At 38.7% G+C, this 21,687-nt stretch overlaps 1 protein-coding gene across 1 annotated transcript; it reads left to right on the top strand.

The window, feature by feature from the left end:
* Positions 1-1,778: 1,778 nt before the first annotated feature.
* Positions 1,779-21,463, top strand: tex2l (testis expressed 2, like). Its single transcript, XM_036571761.1, has 12 exons — positions 1,779-1,851; positions 6,138-7,461; positions 9,666-9,866; positions 10,113-10,452; positions 11,741-11,949; positions 12,238-12,378; positions 14,516-14,615; positions 16,491-16,623; positions 17,375-17,512; positions 18,507-18,719; positions 19,784-19,904; positions 21,184-21,463. Exons 2-12 carry the CDS (start codon positions 6,169-6,171, stop codon positions 21,340-21,342), a joined length of 3,048 nt encoding a protein of 1,015 aa, XP_036427654.1. The 5' UTR covers positions 1,779-1,851; positions 6,138-6,168; the 3' UTR covers positions 21,343-21,463.
* Positions 21,464-21,687: the final 224 nt, after the last annotated feature.

Genomic DNA, 21,687 nt, shown 5'->3' with positions numbered 1-21,687 from the left:
TCATCCAGGAACAAAAGAACCCAGATGAACATCTAAGGAACTGCAGGCCTCACATGTCTCAGGTAAGCCTTCATGATTCTGTAAGCTGAAAACCACTGCTAACCAAGAAGAACACAAAGATCCCCCTCACATTTGGCAAAAAACACCTTGATGACCCCCGAGCGTTTTGGGGTAATGTTCTGTGGACTAATGAGCCAAAAATGGAACTTTTTGGAAGACAACGGTCCTGTTACATCTGGTGTAAAGCTAACACAACATTTCAGAATAAGAACATCACACAAACAGTCAAACATGGTGGTGGTAGTGTAATGGTGTGGGGATGCTTTGCTGCTTCAGGGCCTGGGTGACTTGCCATAACTGAGCCATGAATTCTGCTCTCAACTAGAAAAACCTGTAGGAGAATGTCCATTTATCAGACTGTGATCTGAAGCTCAAGCATAGCTGAGTTATGCAGCAGGACAACAATCTGAAGCACAACAGAAAGCCACCTCTGAATGGCTCAAAACGTGTTTTGGAGTGGCCTGGTCGAAGTGCTGACGTTCACAGCATCTCAACGACAAGATCTTAAAAGGGCAGTTCATGCCCAAAAGCCTTCCGATGTGGCTGAGTTAAAGCAGTTCTTCAAAGACGAATGGGACATTCCTCCCCAGCGATGTAAAAGACTGCTGTCTGGGTACAAGAAGTGTTTGGCTGCAGTTGTTGCTGCTGAAGATGGCACAACCTATTATTTAGTTTGGGCGGTGGCGGCGATTACTTTTTCCACACAGGTGATATAGCTGTTGCAAAATGTTTTTCCTTCAAAAAATGAAACAGTCATTAAAAACATATTTTTCCCTCATATTCTCTTTGTCTTGTATTACATTTTGTAGGATCTGAAACCATTTAGTGTAACAAATATGCAAAAATCGAATCAACAACTTTTTCACAGCACTGTAAAAATGTGGAGCATGCATAATTATGTCTGTTATGTTTATAATGTCTTGTGTTCTTCTACTATTACTGTAGCACCCATGGCTACATCTGTCTATCTAATACCTGTACCCTCTATTCTTTGTTGTAATGTGGGTTCCACTCCATAAAGCTTTATCTGGGCCAGAGCAGATCTCGTTTGCCCTATCTTCCTATCTAGCACAGTCTGAAGGGGTAATGCATTCATAATGCCTTCTGGGAGGCTGCTGTTACTTTCAGCAGTGTTTCTACTGTCATCTGAAATTCTGAAGTGGTGCGCCGTTTCAGCTCAGTTTTCCCTTTCGTTAGTGTGCAGCTGTAACGAGCGCCAAGCTCAGCATGTGCTGCAATGTGTTTGAGGGGTGAGCATGTTGGGGCTAGGGGTGCTTAATCTGGATTAATGTGGACCGCAGCCATGCACTGCATAATCAGGATTGGTGAGCCGCTGCTGTTGGACCATATCACATCTGGACAGAAGCTGAAAGGGGGAGGTGTTTGACTCCGTGCGCGAAAAGCCAACCCAGTTTTACACATCAGAGCGCTGTAGCGTGCTATATTGTCGCAGACTGCTAGACCAGAGCTCAAAAAACGTAGAAAAAACTACCAGTATCAGTGTGATTTCAAACCCATGGTAACTCAGACGTGTCCATCTGTCCAAACCTTCAGGGCTGAACATCCAACAGCAGCTGCTCACCGAGCGGCTTCATTCATGAGGCGAGTTTAACACTCCTAGTTTGGTTTCTATTTAGCTAACGCAGCGGCCAAAGTCTCTCTGCTGACGTCAGCTACATCTTCAGCGTTTCTGAAGCTCAGTGTTTCAGGACGATGAGCACAAAGTGCCCTCAGGATGCGCTGGGTGGGAGATCTGTATTGAAGTCGAAGTGGAAGAGTAACTGGAACTTGGTAAGGCGTTTATTTCTAATTTACCACTAAGTTTCCAGATAGTGAAAGTAATCAGACATTATGTATCTGTTCCACTTCAACAACGATTAGTTAAAGCGTCATTAATGTACGCCACGTGTCTGTTGTACCTCAAAAATTATTAGCAAACTCGTTACTGTAATAACCGTGCGGTTATAAACAGTTACACCTGAAAATTTTTTAGCAATTCATTAAATTACACCTTCTAACGGCTACAGCTCAACTAGCAAAAGCATTATTAATATACATTGCGCTTTTACACCTATCAGCACGAGTATTACAGGGTGTGACTGTTACATCTGAAAATTCATTAGCAAAAGCATAAATATATATACAATGTAACGCTTACATCTCAAAAATCATTTAGTTACTGACGGCTATGTGAAAAATGAAGCACTTTTTCAGATGGTTGTCTTATTTCAGTAGGAGTGCTGATCAAGATGAAATCTTTTTGTGGTGATTCAGAAGACCATTTATGTGACTGTAATCTCCGTAAACCCTGAAACAGAGCAATACTAAAATTCCTAGTGAAACCAGGTTTTGCTTTAAGGTTCTTCAGTTACATTCAGACATTTGCTAATATTCAGAATAATATAAAGTAAAGCTAAAACTTTATGTGAGCTAGTGGCTTCATATTGCTTGTGCATGTGTTTGTCTCTATCCGGTGCTCTGATATACACTCATGCTGCAGCATGTCTTTTTTTTCAGTGAATCCTTGTTATTATGAAGATAAGCCATGGGAAACATTTGTCTGATGTTACACTTAATCTGTTATGCTCAACTGTCTCTTTGAGGGCACATGCGATGTACTCTTCATATAAAAATACAGGAATGTATATGATTCTCCCTGGATTTTTAAACATGAAGTAGATCAAAATTGATGATTTTAAAAAAGCTGATGATTTTAAAATGCAAATTATATACATAATATGTATGAACATATCCAAACAAATTAGTAATATAATACCTCTTTAAGGAAGACTTAGAAAAAAAAAAAACACAAAACAACTCAAAAGGCCATTGTACACTTTTTCGTAAGATATCTTTGAAATGTATTACATTTCAAAAAATGTGTCACATGGAATAGCTTTTCTGTAATATTCTGTTGCTGACAATCAAAGTACTCTTGTGTTTAAACATGTAAGAAATCCAGCAGTGTCTTCTGTATTACCAAAATGCAAGCACACATTTAGAGAATGAAAGAATGTGTTATATTCTCATGTACCTTAAGCACGTTTAAACTGGCATGCAAAGAACCACAAATGAGCGCCAGCGCTTTGAGTGGTTCTTGCTGACAGGTCACTATGTCAGCAGCACAGAAGCGTAGACAGCAGCATCGAACAGAAGAGAACAGAGCTGTCCATCGACCATTGGCCTAATACTTTACCACACTATTAAACTATAAACTCTTATTTTTCAGATGTTATAATACTGCATATTGGTCAAGTGGTCATTCAGCTTAATATAAGGCCCACTGAGGCATTTCACAACATCATCAGGCGCCAGGCTATAACAGAAGAGAAATGTTTATGCCTGTAGTCCAGAAATGGGTAGTAATAACTTACATTTACTCATCTACACCTCTTGAGTTTGGAAGGGTTTTACTTGTGCTCAAGTATATTTGCAAACAAATGAATCTACATTTGACTCAGTTGCATGCTTTTTACTTCTCTGTTTGACCCGAAATTGTGCTTCTTTCAAATGCAATCAGCCAAGATATGTTTAGAGTCCAAAAATGGAAGATCCATTAGTTTTACATTGGAATTGTAAGGCGAATATTGCATGTTGTAAGGCTAATGTTGCAGGTTGAATAATTAAAAGCTTATACCTAACCAATTAGGAATTTCAAAATACATGTCTGAAGCCTCATTAAATTGCTAAGTGTTCGTAAATAAACTTGCTTATGCATTTGCTGACGCTGCATACTATCTATGAAATCTGCCACTGCTGTTTTTAGCTATGCATTGTTCTTCTGATCATATTTATAGACAATGGTGTATCATACAGTGTCAGAAATCACATAAACGAGTCTATTTGAGATTACTTAACAAAATAGCATGGTTTGAGGTTTGGTGATTTTTTGTTTTAGGTGCAGTTTTAGTAGTTTGTGCAGTGCTAATTGGTGTTGTAAGCTTACATAGCATAAACTTTATGGCCCAAAATATGTGGACGTGTCCCACCAAATGCCGCAAAACAGCCCCACACCATTATCCTCCCTCCACTAAACTGTACTGTTGCTGTTATGCATTTCTGTAGGTAGCGTTCTCCTGGCATCTGTCAAACCCAGATCCATTAATTACACTGTAAGATAGTGAAGTGTGATTCATCACATTTCCACTGCTCCAGAGTATAGTGGCAGCATGCTTTACACCACTCTGGCTGCCGCTTGGCATTGCGCAAAGTGAATTTAGGCTTGTGTGCAGCTGTTCAGCCATAGTAACCAATTTTATGATGCTCCCAATACACAGTTCTTGTGATCATGTTGCTTATAGAAGCAGTTTGGAACTCTGTAGTGAACGATGCAACAGAAGACAGGCAATTTGTACGTGTTACATGCTTCAGCACTTGGAAGCCCAGTTAGTATCTACCAGAGAGACTGAGCTGTTGTTGCTTTGAGATGCTTTCATTTCACAATAGCAGTACTTAAAGTTAACCAGGGCAGATTTTGCAGAGCAGTAATTTCACAAACTGATTTGTGGCAAAGGTGGCATCTGATGATACTGCCACATTTAAAGGTTTGATCTCTTTAGTATGACCCAATGTTTTTCTGTGTAGATGGCTTGGTAATATGCTGGATTGGAAATATGCTTGATTTTACCTTTTTTTACCAATAGTGAATAAATGGAATTTTCTACTCACCCAGTCTTGTCTTTTTAGGAATTTGTTATTTTCACTTACCTTGGATTTAGTCAGTTGCTTATAACTGAAATGGGCTATGGCTCACATGGTACTTGTTGATGGTTGTCACATGACTGTTTTTGTAGGATAGAATTGCCTATGATAGGAATTCGGATGTGACAGGTGTGTGTTTGGTCTAACAATGCTGTTTGCTTGTTATTTCATCAGTGTGTTGCAAGTGGAAGTACAGTTTTAAGGGAATTGGTCGTCTGCTGCTGCAGAATTTGTGTCACAGTGTTATATAACCAGAAGAGGTAGTCTTTAACTCACTTTTAAATGCTCTGTTTGACCCAGAAAGATAGTGGAAGCTCATTGCTTTTGATACAGCTATTCTTGCTAGTTAAATGACGGGGCTACAGTACATTTCTCCTGACAGATAATTCCCCCTTTTTCATAGTGCTCTTTAAAAAGACTTTTTAAAAGACTCTTTTAAAAGACGTTTTAGGAAGATTCTTTATCTGCCAAGGGCATAATGAAGCTATGAGCAGACTGGTTATGATTAACAGTGCATCGCTGAATTGTGATCAGTTCTTGTGTGTCTTGCGCATTATGTAACCATTCTCAAACAGCTCTAGCAGCTGATGCACAATGGCAGCGTCCTGCACCAGACAGCATGCTTTAGTATATGAAAACAGCCTCTGCTACTTACGTTTTCTCCAGGGTGGAGTGTGTGTGAACCGTGAGCCTTTGGGGCAAAATCTATTCTCAGTGCTTTATGGGACATGCATTGCTCTACCAAGCAGAAGGTGAACTTCCATAAGTAAATCCAGCCATTCAGGATATTATTTCCTGCTCCAGTAATTCGGAAACGACACGTCAAGATATCACAGGAGAAAATGTGCCTGTATTATTCTTAAATAGTCTTTAATACACATGATGACTAGCTTCATCGACTTTGTAGCCTGACAGCTTAATATAATCACAGCTGTTGCCCTGTCCTCCTTTTTTACATAATTTCAGAAAAGACAAGAATTTGCCATTCTATTTTGGTGCGCATCCAAACCTTATACTACTGTGTCTGACAGCAGATGGAGATCTGAATGCTCCTTATCAAAAGACAATCCAGCTAGTGCTTTGTATTAAAAAAGCAAAATGGCAAAAGTAATTACCCAGAGGCATTCATTCAGTCTTCTGTCAATCCTTTATATTAAAAAGGAGAATGATAATGTATGATAATCAGTGAGAATGCTATAAAATGATAGAATTATCCCATATTTATGAGGCAGTAGTAGTTAAAAGCCTTTGTCATCTTTTCCCAAAAAAGGGCTGATGTACGATAAACAGAAAGAGTGCTAAAAATAGAGAAATGTTTGTGAGGCATGGTAGTTAATGGACTTTTTTTTATTTTTATCTTTTCTTCTGACTCAAAGGTGCCTCGTGTCTCCTGCGTTGAGATAAGACATGGCAGGAAGTGAAAGATGCCCTTCTGAAGCCCAGCGTCCGGCGCTACAGCCTCGTCCACCTGAGCAACACGAGTCAGTTAAGAGGGGAATAGTCATTCAGCTGACTGGAACAGAGGGTGAATGGGACAGTCTTGATGATAATGAGCTCATTTTCACACTGGACAAGGATGGTCAGAAGTCCCTCAGCTCCACAAGCTTCCTCCCAAAGCCCAGGCCATGCTCCATGGACATCCAGACAGATGACGAATGGGGTCCCCACTCATCCATGTTCCATGTGCCCTTGTCCCCGTCTTCTCCAGGTTCTTTGGGAGGTTGCTCCTCATCCTCTGGTCTGGGCTTTCTCTCCCCCACCCACCGTCCACTGGCCAGCCTGGTGAAGTCTTTATCCACGGAGCTGGAGCTGAAAGACACTTCTTCACTCAAGCCCAAGCCTCTCCTCAGCCTGGTTAAGTCCATCTCCACTGAGCTTTCTCGCACCGAGCCTGAAGTTTCCCAGTCTAAGTCAGACTCCAAACTCAATCTGCACCTGTGGACACAGCTGACCCAGCCTAAAAACCGCAATGGGGACTCCCGCACTGCCCCCCCATCCCCTGTCGACCTGTCTCCTTCTGAACCCAAAGCAGGCTTCTTCAAAGCGGAGCTGGAAGACACCCGCCGCAAGCTGACTGAGGCCATGCACGAACCCCTCAGCGTCTTCAGCAAGATCATGCGTGAGGACAGTGTGGGCAGCCCTAAGCACCACAAAAGCACAGGTTCTATGGATTCTCTTTCCTCTAAAGGATTTGGAAGGTCAAGTGGAGACCATACAATGTCCTATGAGTGCCCTATCAGGAGTGGTAAGAGAGTGGAATGTGATGGACTGCCCATGTGTAACTGGGCTGTGAGACACCGTAAGAGATGTCCTCAAAGATCTTACCTTTCACACAGTCACCACAGCAAACCAGAAGACACAGAAGCCACACCAGAGGTGTGCACACATGGAGATGATATGCTAGATGGAGAAATAACCAATAAAAGTGGCCCAGAAGCAGAACAACCATGTTCTCCTGTCCCAAAGATGGCTCTTGGCTGTATTGTTGCTTCGTCCTACTGCTACTTCGTCTTGCCTTTGTCCCCTTATTGGTCTGGAATGTTTGTAGGCTTGGCACTGGGCTTCATGCTAGGGCTCCTGCTTATCCGATTAGGTCTGACCACAGCACAGCCACATACTGGGCACCCATATAGACTCAATGAGAACCCATATGACAGGTTTCAGAGTGAGACTTTCCAGAGCAACACACACGCACTTAAGGTATTTTTAACTGTATTTTTTTATTTTCTTGAATTCAAACACAAGACATTTTCAGAATATCATATATAGAATATCAGAAATCGTTTTGCAATACTGAAGCCTAAGTGTGACATGGGGCAAATTTACTAACATTTTGGTGACTGTCATGATTTACTAAGAAAGTGCAATTATGCTTTAACGCCTGTAAAATAATCAAAGGGAAAGTTACTGCCTTTTTTGTGAATTTTGCCTTGTTGCCTTACATTTATAATAGCTTCCCTCTCAAGGCACAAAATACTGTTTATAATAATGAAGCACCTACTTCCATTTACCAAGACTAATAGTAAATACTCTGTGCTTTATTAAATACCAGAGAAAACTCACAATATTTATTAATATTTTTGGCACTAAAATGCCTGTATATGTTTGTGCTCAGAGAGAAAATAGAGTGTTTTTCAAACCCCTTTATTTATTTTTGAAGAAAAAAACACATAAAATATCTGCTTTGCATGCCACATTATTGTTTATTTGATAAAGAAAATAAATACACACTAAATATTTTTAGCAAAATTATGTTTTAAGCTGCCTTTTCCAAATATTTTGGGCTTATTTTACAAAACTATCAAAAAGCAGGTTTTGCCTAAATAATGATCTGAAAGTTTTCTTTTCCAAATGATTGATAAAAGCACACATTTTGCTCTGCAATTCCTGCTTTACTAAAGCTAATCCTAACCTCATTACTCCTACGCGCTGTGGCTTCTGTGGTTTATGTGTGCACTGTTGTGTACTCAGTGGAATTAAACAGGGATTTCACAGTATCACAAAGCTCAGCTCATCTCCTCCAGCTGAAAATAAATGTTTTTCAAAACAGTAAAAAAAAATCACTTTTCACTTTTCTTCAATTTTTGACATTTTTTGATGTAGTGTACACAGATAAGAGGTTACACTTACAATCATATATCAAACAGAACACACTCAATAAAAATAAACAAAACATATTACATGGTTTCCAAATGGATTGCGCACAGAACTCAGAAGTTTGGTTCATCCCACCAGCAGAAAATAAGCATGTTTCAAAAAAAGAATAGAAAATAATTTTCTTCAGATTTCTGATGAAATTATTGTTATTATTATAATGAATTATTTTCTCAAAATAATTATTAATATGTTGAAATAATCACATACATTCTGTGCAAGTAATATATATATTTTTTCAATTTACTTACTAAGTCAAAATACTGAAAAAAATGAGTCATTATTTCAAGCTTATGTGTCAAGATTTGAACCTGAAACAGAGTGGGAGTTTTCCCAACTAGTGGAAACAGACATATTAAATATAAATTTTAATAATATTGAATATTATTTCATATTAAAAATCATGTGAGCCAAACACAAGGTTATACTGCGCTGCTCATATGTTATTTATGAAGTTGCGCCTGGGTTCGCTTGAATGGAATTCCTTAGTAGATGACCCACTAAACTGGCCACCCCTTACAGATCAAAGTGTCAGTAGACTGCCTGTAATTAGCGCCTCTCTTAGTAAATCTGCCCCAGATTCTTGTACTTGTAGAAAGAAAAAATACATAAGACACATATGCAGTGTTAATCTAAGCAGCTATACAAAATCAGATCCTTGGGGCTTATTTATTTATAACATAGTGTCCTCTCAGAATGTGTAGTTAATGTCTGGCTGCTGAGCATTTCATTAATGTTCTGGCCTGTGATTCATTCTGTTGAAGAACAGCTGACGCAGAGCAGCAGCCACCTACGGCCTGTCAGAAACACACGCTGAGTGAAACCTTGTCTGCCTCACTGCTAGAACTGTTTTGGAGTCAGGCTGTCACAAAAACCGTCTAAATAGAATCTTTTTGTAAATGTACATTGCAAAGTATATGAAGCATAAGTGCAGAAAATGTGGCAACACTTTTATATTTAGATCTTCAAGGGATAGTTTGAAAAATTCAGTTTTCTTCTTAACCCAAATGTAGTCAGTCAGGAAAGACGTGTTTGCTATCTCAAGTTTGCTTCAGATGAGAAAAAATAGCAAACCTAAAGCACAAAACTAAAAAAGCACGTATTGGCTGAGGGGATAAATTGTGTCAAGTGTGTAAATATTTTTCATTAGCATGATTTTTGTGAGATAAGTTAGTGTTCTGTTGGTATAGTATAATGTTAAGATCTGAGAAAGGAAGAGAAAAATGTGAAAATGTATTTCTGTATCTCAGGGCTGGATGAATGAGATGTATGCATATGATCCAGAGACCTGCTGCCCCTCCCTAATGCATTCCGTATATGCCATGCTGGATGGGTCTTGTCTTCGGCTGGACTACCCCAGAAACAGCATCCCCCGCTGGGCCACGTTCGATGAGCTGCCGCATGAGAAAAGTTTCATCCACTCTCGTACGTTCCAGCTGAGTGGAAGCAAGGTCTGTGCACATCCTGTTAAAAGGGCCATATTCTACACTTTTTTGTGTTTTATCTTTTTTCCCTGTGTAGTTAGTTCACCAAACTCTTTAATAGAAAAAAGTGATGAAAAGAGATTCACAATATGATCTCTTTAAGAGTTCCTAACGAAAGCTTCCTACTTCAGTTCCTACTTTAACTAGTTTGATTGCATGTAATTTTAATACAGTGATGCATAAATGTCATGAAAACTGTTCTTTTCACAACAGGTGTTCCTGCTGCCCCCAGTTCTGGCACGTAAAAGAGTGTGGAACAGGAAGTATCCCATCTGCATCACTCTGGCTAAAGCAGAGGAGCAAACAGAGGAGGTGGGACCGGAGACTCACCCTGAGACACACGGAGCTGAGAAATCAGCTCATCTCCCATCTAAACCCAGCCACCCCACCACACTCTACCTCTTCGGAAGAACAGGGAGGGAAAAGGAGGAGTGGTTCCATCACCTTCTCTCTGCATCTACTGTCAAAGAAGAGGGCCACTGTGAAACTACATCAGGTAGGAGCATAATGATCTGTACTACTGGAGTGATTATAGAAGATAATGACATTTCAAGTGGAAGCTTAGCAAAAAGTTACATTTGCACAGGATAATGTAGCTAACAAAAAGTGGGAGCTAATAACACTGCTTACCATTTTGCAAACTACATGCCTAAATCATTGCACACTTGCCTCTAACCACATTTGTTATCAAATCAACTTGCCTATGGAAGGGCAACATTCAAACTTCAAAATGGCTGTTGTTCATATTTGTATGCAACATACTTTTATCCATACTTAAAGATACTGTATGTCATACAGTTAGGATTGCTAAATTTCAGCCATGTCAAAACTGGGCAGGCTGGGGTTTGGGTGTCTAGTAATCATCTTTTATCAACTTTTATCTCCCATTCTGTCTTTTTGTGTCTGTGTGTGTGTGCTTTACAACAGACAGATAACTGTCTTTGGGGTGTTTTACATTTTTCTTTACACTTAATGAAAGTACACAAATAATAATATGTGGAACTCTTTAAGTGTTGTACAAATAAATCTACAATCTACTGTTTCTTCTGCCATAGCATGATACAAATAAAACTGTGAGAAAACAACTTATTATTTATTCACTCTTCTGAAGGCTAAACAACATATAAGATAAAGATGTATTTTAGTTGCTTTTTGAAAGCAGCTGTAATTAAGAAAAAACAAGTTCACTTTTCCTACCTTTTTATTCTTGAACCCTGCCACTTTGCCCATGTGCCTACTCACAAGCTATGTCTCAATCCACATACTAGTGTGCTAATTAGTATAGTTAATCAGCAGTGGCCCTACTGGTGGTGTACAAATTTGTCGTGCTATTTAGTATGGTATATGCAGTGTGAAACACATCCACATCCGTGAGAGAGAGAGAGAGAGAGAGAGAGAGTGAGAGATGGAAGGGCTGATGACTGGCACTTTATCTACTTTAATAAATGGAATGCATTTAGAGTGAGACTCAACCTGACATTGTAACATCTGGTCGACAAGTAAACCTGGACACCAGAGCTCAAAAACTAACACCTGACAACCCTATATGCAATGTCAGAAACCATGTTATCTAAAAGCTTGTTAGCTTAAAACAGTAATAGCAACCTTCCGGAAGCTTAGATTTTGTCTCTTCTACAGCTTTCATTAGCATCATAGCTCCTGTGCAGAACTAAAGAAACAGACCTCAGAAACAAAACGTCTTGGCTGCTCTATTTCCTTTGGGGTAAAGGGGGACGCTCTATAAATGTCATTTTTGGTTTAATTTTTTTTTAATCACCCAAATCATTGCCTTTTCTATCTAGATGTGTCTGGGATGCAAGAGGAAGGCTCCTGGTGTCCAGTGCAGGTCACTGGTATCTCCAGCAGGGGTAGCACTGAGAATATCTCGTCTGTGCCTGTGTTCCCTGCTGACCTGGTGGGCAGAATGAGGGAGAATGTCCTGCTGGATTACACCTCCTACATGACCTATCTCATCTGCTCAGCACACTCCAGTCCACTAGCAAGCTCCTGTCATAGCAGCACTCAAGGCAGTCCCACTGACAAAGAGCAGGTTTGCGAAAATACACGCCACGTGCCCACTGCATCACACAGATAAAGTTAATGAAATGTTCTGAAGATACAGTTAATTAATTTTTCCACCTAGTAGCACTGCGGGGAGTATGGGAATTGCTAATAAGTAACACTGTAATCCTTTAATCATTCCTGTTTTGCTTATCTTTTAATTAGAGAAGCATCTCACAGTTTCACCACATAGTCAACGATTTAAACTGCAGTTTGATAAACTATAATGTAAATAGTTTTATCATTAAGTTTACTTTTACAATTTTATTTACTCCAGAATGTATGTTATCATGGAGAGGAGACGCAGCCTGTCTGGATCAATGCCCTGATTGGTCGAATCTTCTGGGACTTCCTCCATGAAAAGTACTGGACTGATCAAGTAGCCCACAAGATTCAGCGCAAGCTGAGCAAAATAAGGGTAGGTGAAAGTTAAAAAAAAATTCTAAATCTAAAAAACACCATCTAAACTAATCTATTTAATAATTCAAATGATGTCAAGTTATTTGAAGAGGTTCATTCAAAGTGCAGTGTTTATAACATGGTCACTCTGAATCAACCCATTGTCATTTGTGAGTTTAGTAAAGTCAGAAACTAACAGCAATCAGCAAACTGGTCTTTTTGAAACAATGTTGCACAAGAGGGTTTGAGATAAATCTCTGACCCTTTAACAATTCAATTTGATCATGATACTTTGGGAAATAATTAGTGCTTTATTAAAAATTTCATATTTAACCACAATAGATTTCATTATTCAGTCATAAAAACACTGAATACGTTAGAATACAATAGAACAGTGGTTGTCAACCTGTGGGCCATAATAGTTGTAAAATATGGGTTGAATTGGTGCAGAAGTGAAGTCGCAGTGAAGTCAGCAATGTCTTTGCCAGGTTTATTTGAAGAATTTGTCAGACAACAGGTTTTATAAGGTTGAAGAACAATGATGATCATGGGAAAAATGGTTCAAATAAGAGAAAAATAGAATAAAGAATAAATGAAGGAGCTGAGCCTAGTCCAGCATTTTGTTCCACCGCTCCCTGTTCCCAAAACACCAATAACAGCCTGCTACTGTTGACCTCAAGAATATCCAGCTAATCCTCCTTCGCTGGCTGGCCTGAATGCTTCATACCTCTGCTTTAACCCTTTTTTAAGCCTGTCTTTCGTATATCGTCTGAGAGCCTCTTGTCCGATCACCTTGAAGTATTCTTTATGCCTTCCAAGTGCGCAAACTAGATAGATTGAAAAGATGTAATAGATTATATGTGCTGTTCTTCTTGTATAACTAATTACTTTTTTGGGCACAGTATGAATTGTTATCTACAACCATAACTGCCATTTGGTCACAGAGAGAGAGAGAGAGAGAGGGAGAGAGCCCCAGGATCCATGAGTCCACAGGCTATCTATAAAGAGCGCACAATTCTAAAATGATCAATGATCAGTATAAGCTAATCACAGCAAGTCTATAGATACATATAACCAAGAACAACACATGGATAACACAATAAATCTTAAAAAAGTAGACAGGATACAATTCTCTTTCAAGTACTGCTAGGGGGCTTTTGGTGGAACAAAATCTATTATTTTAAATACGACAAATATTAATGTTGCTATTATTTGCAATAATAAAAGATAAAAAATATCTATTTAGGTCAAGTCCAGTGACTGGTCAGGCAAAATGCATGTCCAGTATAATAGTCATAGATTATAGTTTATAATTTTAGTGCAAGTCAATGTTATACATTTCTCATTTTAAATTCATAAATTGTCACAGATTTCTTTGGTGATTATTGTGTTATATTTGTTTGTATTTAAAATGATCAGACCAGATAAACCTTCTTGTGGGCCAAGGAAATTTTTGTGGTCAGGTGTGTGGTTGCAAAAGATTGGGAACCCCTGCACTAGAACACTGAATACACATGCTCCTGGGTGGCCAGTGGCCAATTATTAGAAGAGGTCAGCAAGCAATTGGAAGGTTGTGGGTTCAAATCTTAGGACTGACTGAGTATTACTGGTTGTGCTCTGAACTGTACCTTGAGGCTGATGCATCACATTGCCTTTTTACACTCTTAGGCCCTATTCAGTTTTACATGAGAAGGTGGAGTAATGTAATTTTTATTTTATTATTTGTCAGTGATTTTAGTTGAAATGCGCCATGTCACTCATTTTTATAGATTCTGCACTGCCATATCAGTAAAGACCCCGGAATCTTTTACTTTCTGTAAAATGAGCCATAGAAATAACACCAGGTTATATTAATCCCATGCCAATCAACATGTTGGTAAAAACGCTTTCATGTTCTTAGGAAAATTAGTTTCTTAAATATGGAAGGACTCATAGAAGCATTTACTTCTGTTCTTTGGGGCTGATATATACTGTCCCTGAATGGTCACCCCCATCTCTTACATTTGTACTGAGATTTCTCATCCCATGTGAATTGGTCATGAACATTGTAGATGTCCTGTGGTAAACTGCCTTTACCCCACCTCCCCATGCAAAACTAATCCCATCCAAATATGGCTTTTGTGTGATTTTTGTGCTGTGTACATTTCTCTCCACAGTTGCCTTACTTCATGGATGATCTGACCCTGACTGAGTTGACCATGGGTTCCTGCATGCCCCAGATTACCAGCACATCCCTGCCGCACATCAATACTAGAGGTGTGTAAACATGACTGGACAGAGCCTCTTATAAAAGAGCAGATTAGATGTGCTCTCCCACAGGAGGAGACGGCCTGCCTCTGCATATGTGCTGTCATGTTCCTGCGCTGAGCAGGATGCACTGTTATTATTCTGGTGTAATCTCAGGCAGCAGGAGACCGTACAGGGCTATGACACTCTCTACTGTGACAAAATATGTTCTGTGTTTGTTAATCTGTTTGTACACACAGCTGTATAATGAAAGGCTGTGTAGCTGTTGAGTGTATTCAGGATTTATTATGCCTGTGAGGATTGTGGATTGGGGGGTGGCTGGTGTGGCAGTGGTGTACGTGTGTGGCGTATGTGTGTGGCTTTTGCCGATCTCTGCTTGATGATCTGCAGGCCTTATGTAACACTGCACGTCACCATCCTGCTTTCGCACTCATTATCACGGGTGTGGGGTTCATAATCTCCTGTAATTGTTTGTAATTCGTAGCCTGTCTCATCACAGTCCTCTAATCTTCTCCACTAAGACCTGTGTTAAGCTTTCCTTCACTTGATCGTTTTTATTTAGTCTCTATGTTTTTACTTATATTTTTGCACAAATGGAATGTCAGTGGTTTTCAGTCTAGTCCTCAGGGACTCCTAGATGGTCTACTTTTTTGCTCTATTGGTATATGTTAAATTGTGGATTGGGAACGACTGCCTTAGAAAAAGAACAAGCTGTTTTCTTTACTATACCTGAAAGACTGATATATGTAAATTAATTCTGTTCTGATTGGCTGCCCTGTATTGTGCCTCATTCAAAAAGCTTTAACAATGTTTGCATGGTACATCAAACTCTTTTGTTAAAAAAAGTAAAGAAAATTCACTTCACCCATATACAGACCCTTGCTGGAGTTATTACTAACTGAGTTATAACTTAACAGTCAAACAAACCCAGCAACTCCCTCCAAAGCCTTGAAACCAAAACACATGCACTTGCGCTGCCTAGGCTAGAATGCCTGAATGCTGGTGCTATCAGTTGACCCTCTTTTTGAGCCTATGTGTAAAAACGTATGACAAGGTCTGAAAAACCTGAAATCAGATTCGCCATCTTTGGCTTTTACATTATTATTTCAGGTTTTGCAGGCTGACTCACAGCAGTGCAGGCAGACCATATTTTATTTAGTATGTTTTTTTTTTTCTTCTCACTCAGTAATGCTGCTTCTTTTAGTTTTAACAAAAAAACTTACATGGTGCAGCTTAAAGAGTGTAGGCTTCAGTTTCACTCAGGCAAGACTGACATGCATGTAGTTTTGATAGATTGTTTTGATTGTTTGGTTGGATGTTGATAGTTCGTTTTTTCTTATGATTACAGAGCCTGGCAGTCATAGACACTGCTTTTGAATTTAATTTTAACCAAATTAGGTTCTGACTTAAAATTGATGACCTTAAAAGGGCCCAAAACTGAATTTTCCTCACTTTCTTGAAATTAAAACAGTTTAACATAGGACGTAAACAATGTTAATGATTTAAAATATACCTTTTACTCCCCAGTTCATGCAGTCCATATATGGAAATAGTTTGTTTGAATACGTTTGATGTCACAAAAAATGACATATTTACATAAATCCACCTATACAGCAATTTAGCTCTACCCATTCATGTTGAAGATGATATTTACATACATCTGTCTTAAAGGCACAGAAACCAAAGCCAGCCTGTTTAATTCAAGACTGCTTTTGATAAACCCACAAAACCTCATAAATGGACCTCAGGGAAAAATACAATGCAGGAGCAGCGAAGAGTATGAACCCCTTAAATTTGGTATGGAATTTTGTATGTGGAAATGCTGCATTGTTAGGACTGCTGTTGCAGGCAAACACTGCATACTGTGTCTTTAATGTATATTAGGACTGTGGCTGCAGCTGGAGATCGAGTACACAGGTGCCCTGCAGATGACACTGGAAACCAAGATTAACCTGTCCAAACTAGGCAAGGATAGTGACACAGAGGCGGTTAGAGAGATGGAGACCTACCATGTGCAGTGAGTGTGTGCTGAGTACTTTTAACCCATCTCACAGCCATCTCACCACGGGCCTATATTCTACATGTCTGAGTAGGCCTCTCACAATTATTACATTATCACCTAGGACAGTTATTTAAGATGTTCGCATTAATTTTAGAGAATTGCAATTATATAAGATAACTGCAACCATTTTCCACAGTCGTTAGATTTCATTATATGTATACTGTGTAACAAACAACATGTGAATTGGATGTGCTGGGTTGAGACAAAAAAATATAAATCAAAGAAAACAGTAAATTAATTCATTAATAAAGATAAAATAAAATAAAGAGTTTTTATAAAATAAAGAGTTTTAACTTGGTGCTCTAACATGTTTAGAGGACAGCATGAGGAATGTTTGTTAATTTGGCAGCTATGTGGCTAATTCTCGCTAATCACTGTGTCAATTCGACAGCACAACCAGGGTTAGCTAGTAAACATAGCTAGCAAGTACATTCACTGTATCAGCAAATTTGGCAACTTTAGGCTTGTATTTTAATAGTTGCAAACAATGAACAAGGAAAGACCATTAAATCGTTAATCACAGTTGTTTATATGACAATTAATCTTACGCTAGAATTCCATGATTGTGACAACCCTATCTGAGAGTGTTTATATTAGCTTAGAAAATTCTGCCTAACAAAATCTAATGGCAGCAGATTTTGTGTTGTTTCGCTATCAGTTCATGTCTTTGATAACTGATGAGGCTGTTTCTGGCTTCCCCCAGCAGCACGAGGTCCAAGCTCTCTGTTCTGGCTGATAGTGATGAAGAGTCCTCCAGTGCAGGGTCCTCTGATGAAGAGGAGGCTCCATCCACTGAGCCTCAAGGAACTCTGGGAGAGAAGGGAACTGTTCCTGGTGCTGAAAGGTGACTGAAAAAACTTGATTCTTAATGCTACAACACTATCATTCTGCTCAGCCAATGTTTTAGGCATATGTCAAACCTTTATGGAACCATATCAAAGCTTTAAAAAGTGGGCATGACTTTAATTTTACCATTAAATGGCCACATTTTTCCAGCTTTCTGGAAATAAAACACCATGATGTGGTATGTAAACATAGTTAAAGTTTCAAAATGTGCTGTTGACCTCCAAGTCTATACAATTTATGTGTGGAAAACGGTCTGTTTTGAATGAGTTGTTTATATGTGGTGTCGCTTATTTGTATGTGGATGTTTGCATGTCCATTTATTCAGCCTACAAGCTTCATGCTGAAGTTAGAAGGGCTGTTTTAGCCGAATTGTTTTTGAATGAGGCACAATACAGGCCAGCGAATCAGAACAGAGGTCATTTACATATATGAGTCTTAAAGGCACAATAACAGGAAACAGCCTGTTCATTTCTAAGGGATAAAGAGAAGTTGGAAAATTGTCATGTAAACATAGATTTTGTCTGTTTTTTGATACATAAACCCAGACAAATGACATAAGGGGACCTCCAAACAATAAAAAACCCTAGAAATATGTAAGATATGGTGGGCCCTTTAAACTAAGTGCTTCAGGAAAAGGTGAAATATTTGATAAGTAATTATTTAACTATTGATGCCTAACATTCTCAGCAATTATTCTTTGTTTTTAAGTTCATAAAATAGATGGTTCCCATGATTTCACATGGATTGACCCTGAACATAACATTCTTTAACTTATAGAGGCCAAACATCTCTTTACATAGACTTACACAGGGTACACCTTGAAACTGCTTTTTGCTCTAGATTTAGTCATCACTGACACAGATGTGTTTAATCTGTGCTTGGGCACACTGCCTTCTCACAATATTACTTTACAACATAGTCTTTTTTTTGGATTTCATGGTTCACTCAGGACAGTGTGATGAGGGCTCTCTGACTCCTCCTCCTTTTTACAGCGGTGCGGCTGTGGGCAGCACAGGCCGGCGGATTTTGAGATTTGTCGACAAAATCGCTAAATCCAAGTACTTCCAGAAGGCCACAGAAAATGAGTACATCAAAAAGAAGATTGAGGAGATGTCCAACACGCCTCTGCTCCTTACGGTCAAAGTTCAAGAACTTTCTGGAACACTTGCTATCAACATTCCACCTCCGCCAACGGATAGAATATGGTATAATCCACATAAACAGTCTGTGGTGATTATGATCAAGGTTTTGTCTGTAATCTTGAAAAGCATTAGCTAAAGGTTATATGGTACTTTAACAGTCATGAATAGGACTGCACAAAATGGAGAAAATACCATTATGTTGATGCATATTGTGATTGTGATACACCTTGCAATGTATTAATGTAATGTAATGCAAATTTCTCTATAATTCAATCATTGAGAAGTCAACATATTCATTCAGAGTGATTTGATGTGAAATGGTTTACTGCAGAGAAACTTAAAGAAACAGATTTCTGTACAGTGGTGGTAAAAAGAACCAGGGATTGAGATGTCTGCAACACTAAGCCATTTTATTTTACTAAGCATCTGCTGAAATTTTATATGTAATGTTGATAATAATAAAATAGAGTTAAAGCATCTGGCGGCTTATTCATAACCATTTCATGTAATATTTTCCTGTGAGGGAGCTTTTAGAGGCATTAAACTCTTCAGACGTCTGGTTCCTATCAGCACCACCATGAGCAATTCTGACTTGGTTCCTCTACAATTAACCATTTCACTCTGAACCACTCAATGACTTTGTTTATTCAGATTCGTTATGATCTTAACAAATTAATTATGTGGAATTTTTGAAAAATCTGTGGATTTCCCTTTAAAAACACATTGGTGAATCAGTAATGTGACATGGTTATGTACTGGCCTGTATTATTTTGACCACTTTTATTGGATTACAGGAGTAGCTTGATTCACCCACAGAAAGTCATCTAGAACTGTGATTGGTCTAGATGCTTACAGACCACAGTAAAACATCATTGCAATTGGTCAGAGGGTTTGTTTTGCGATTTGCACCTGAGATATCAGTACTGCAAAAGCAAATATTGCGATAACAACTAACAAACAATATATTGCGCAGCCTTGAGTGTCCTTTGAGTGTCCTTTGATTTTCTAAAGATTAGAAAAGAGTGTATAAAGTGTATAATGTACAAAATAAAGCATACTGATGTCCTTCTGCTCTGCTGATACGTACTAGAGAAAATGTTTTATGAATGTTTCTGTCTTACTTTCAGGTACAGTTTCTGTGTGCCGCCAAAGCTTGACCTACGAGTCAGGCCCAAACTAGGAGAACGGGAGGTGACCTTCTGTCATGTGACTGAATGGATTGAGAAAAAGCTACAGGATGAGTTTCAGGTTAAACATTTACTGTATTTTATTTTGAAATTCCTTCAAAGCTATACACAATTATTACACCCTTCCAGTATTAATGGATTTGTAGTTATTTGATTTAAACATGAAATAACTGAAAAAATACACACTGAAAAAACAGTGGCGCTGCATTGAATTCACTTGATTCTAATGTGCATAAAAGTAAAATACAACATATTGCACCAACATGATTATTACCAAAAGAACGTAAACTGAACGACAAAACTGTAACACAATATATTGCGTCCGTATATGCCTGCATGACGTGCGTACATGCGATCTGTAGTTAGAATTCAGCTCAACACTTGGCTAAAATGGCTTAAAAGATGTTTTGGGGATGTACAGTCGTATGCAAAAGTTTGATCACTCCTGGTCAAATGGTATGTTTTGTTAATTCTTAAAGCAAAAATAAGTTAACACATCCTCTACAAGGAGCAAACTTAAATATGGCTTTTTCTGCAAATTTTAGTGTACAACTTCTGTTTATTTGCCCCCCCCCCCATAGTATTTTAAATTCAGCAGATAAATGTGGATGTTCAGAAGTGTGTGTGATGTGTGCTTATTTTTAACAAAACATGTCATTTGACCAGGTGCGCTCTTGCATAAAACTTATGTTTTATATATATGGAAAAGATTTGGGTGGCTAATAACTTCTAGTATTTGTCAGCTACATTAGCTTGGTAACTCCAGAGCTGAACTGCAGAAGCAAAATTTGGACACCAAACATGTCTTGGCCGATGGGCTACATTTGGGGAAAGTGGAAAATTATGTACATTTGATTTGATTTTTCAATGAACTATTTCTTTAGTGTATGTTAATAATGACACTTTATTCTGAGTGTCTTCCACTATTTCTGTAGATTATTTTGTTACGAAATACATATTTCAAAAGATGCCATTTTTAAATAGCATAAAAATATACGCTGAAGTTACGAGGTTTGATATGACCCGCAATTATATTGTATTCATATGTATACACGTTTGAATCTAGTAAGTTCAATGCACTACTTTCTTCACTTTAGGGCAGGAGTGTACAGTCTTATCCACAAGAAGTTTTTGTTGCAACTCAAGCAGAAGCACACCTGATCAGTTTTTTACAAGACTGAGACCAGTTGATTACACATGTGGAATCAGGAGTGTGTCTGTTTGGAATGAAAACCTGTAGCCACTCTGTGCGGCCCTCTGTGGATAGGATTGGACACCCCTGGTTTAGGAAGAATAATATCATTTTATAATTTTATAAATATCTTTTACATGTTTTACAGAAAGTGTTTGTTTTGCCAAACATGGATGACATATACCTCCCTCTAATGCACTCTGCCATGGAGAGCCAGCCAGCGCCTCAGCAGAATCCAACACCACACTGTTCTACTATCAACTCCTCTGAGACCTGCAGCCTCAGCCATACTTCCCAATCAGACTAGTGCCTCATTGTGGCCACTTGTGAAAATACATCACCACCCCTTCAGTGGGTAGGTCATGGAGTTATTAAGTCCAAAAAACAACAGGAGTGGAGTTCAGACTTGCTTACATTTCCTTTTACATGATTATAAAACAAAGGCCAAGTCAGGCATGGTCTCACTATTGTATATGGGTTTACTTAATGGATCCACAGACTGTGAAGTATTTTTCTTCTTTATTTTTTAATAGATACCAAAGACTGTTTGAAAGGTTAAGTGGACTATAAAGTGGATTATAAAATAGGGACTGATACTGACCCATTTATTTACAATTTCATTGTTAAATAAATACTATAAGTCACAGAGAAT

This window comes from Colossoma macropomum, unplaced genomic scaffold (assembly GCF_904425465.1).
Source record: "Colossoma macropomum unplaced genomic scaffold, Colossoma_macropomum, whole genome shotgun sequence".
NCBI classification, from domain to species: domain Eukaryota; kingdom Metazoa; phylum Chordata; class Actinopteri; order Characiformes; family Serrasalmidae; genus Colossoma; species Colossoma macropomum.
Note: the sequence above shows the minus strand (reverse complement) of the source record. Positions and strands in the feature narration are given on the sequence as shown.

Bases quoted from the DNA above. Each gene is read 5' to 3' on its own strand.
- tex2l (XM_036571761.1), top strand. From the start codon at position 6,169: ATGGCAGGAAGTGAAAGATGCCCTTCTGAAGCCCAGCGTCCGGCGCTA. The intron at 10,453-11,740 runs GTGGAAGCTTAG...CCTGGTGTCCAG, and splicing joins AGAAGATAATGACATTTCAA to TGCAGGTCACTGGTATCTCC. The intron at 17,513-18,506 runs GTGACTGAAAAA...TCCTTTTTACAG, and splicing joins ACTGTTCCTGGTGCTGAAAG to CGGTGCGGCTGTGGGCAGCA.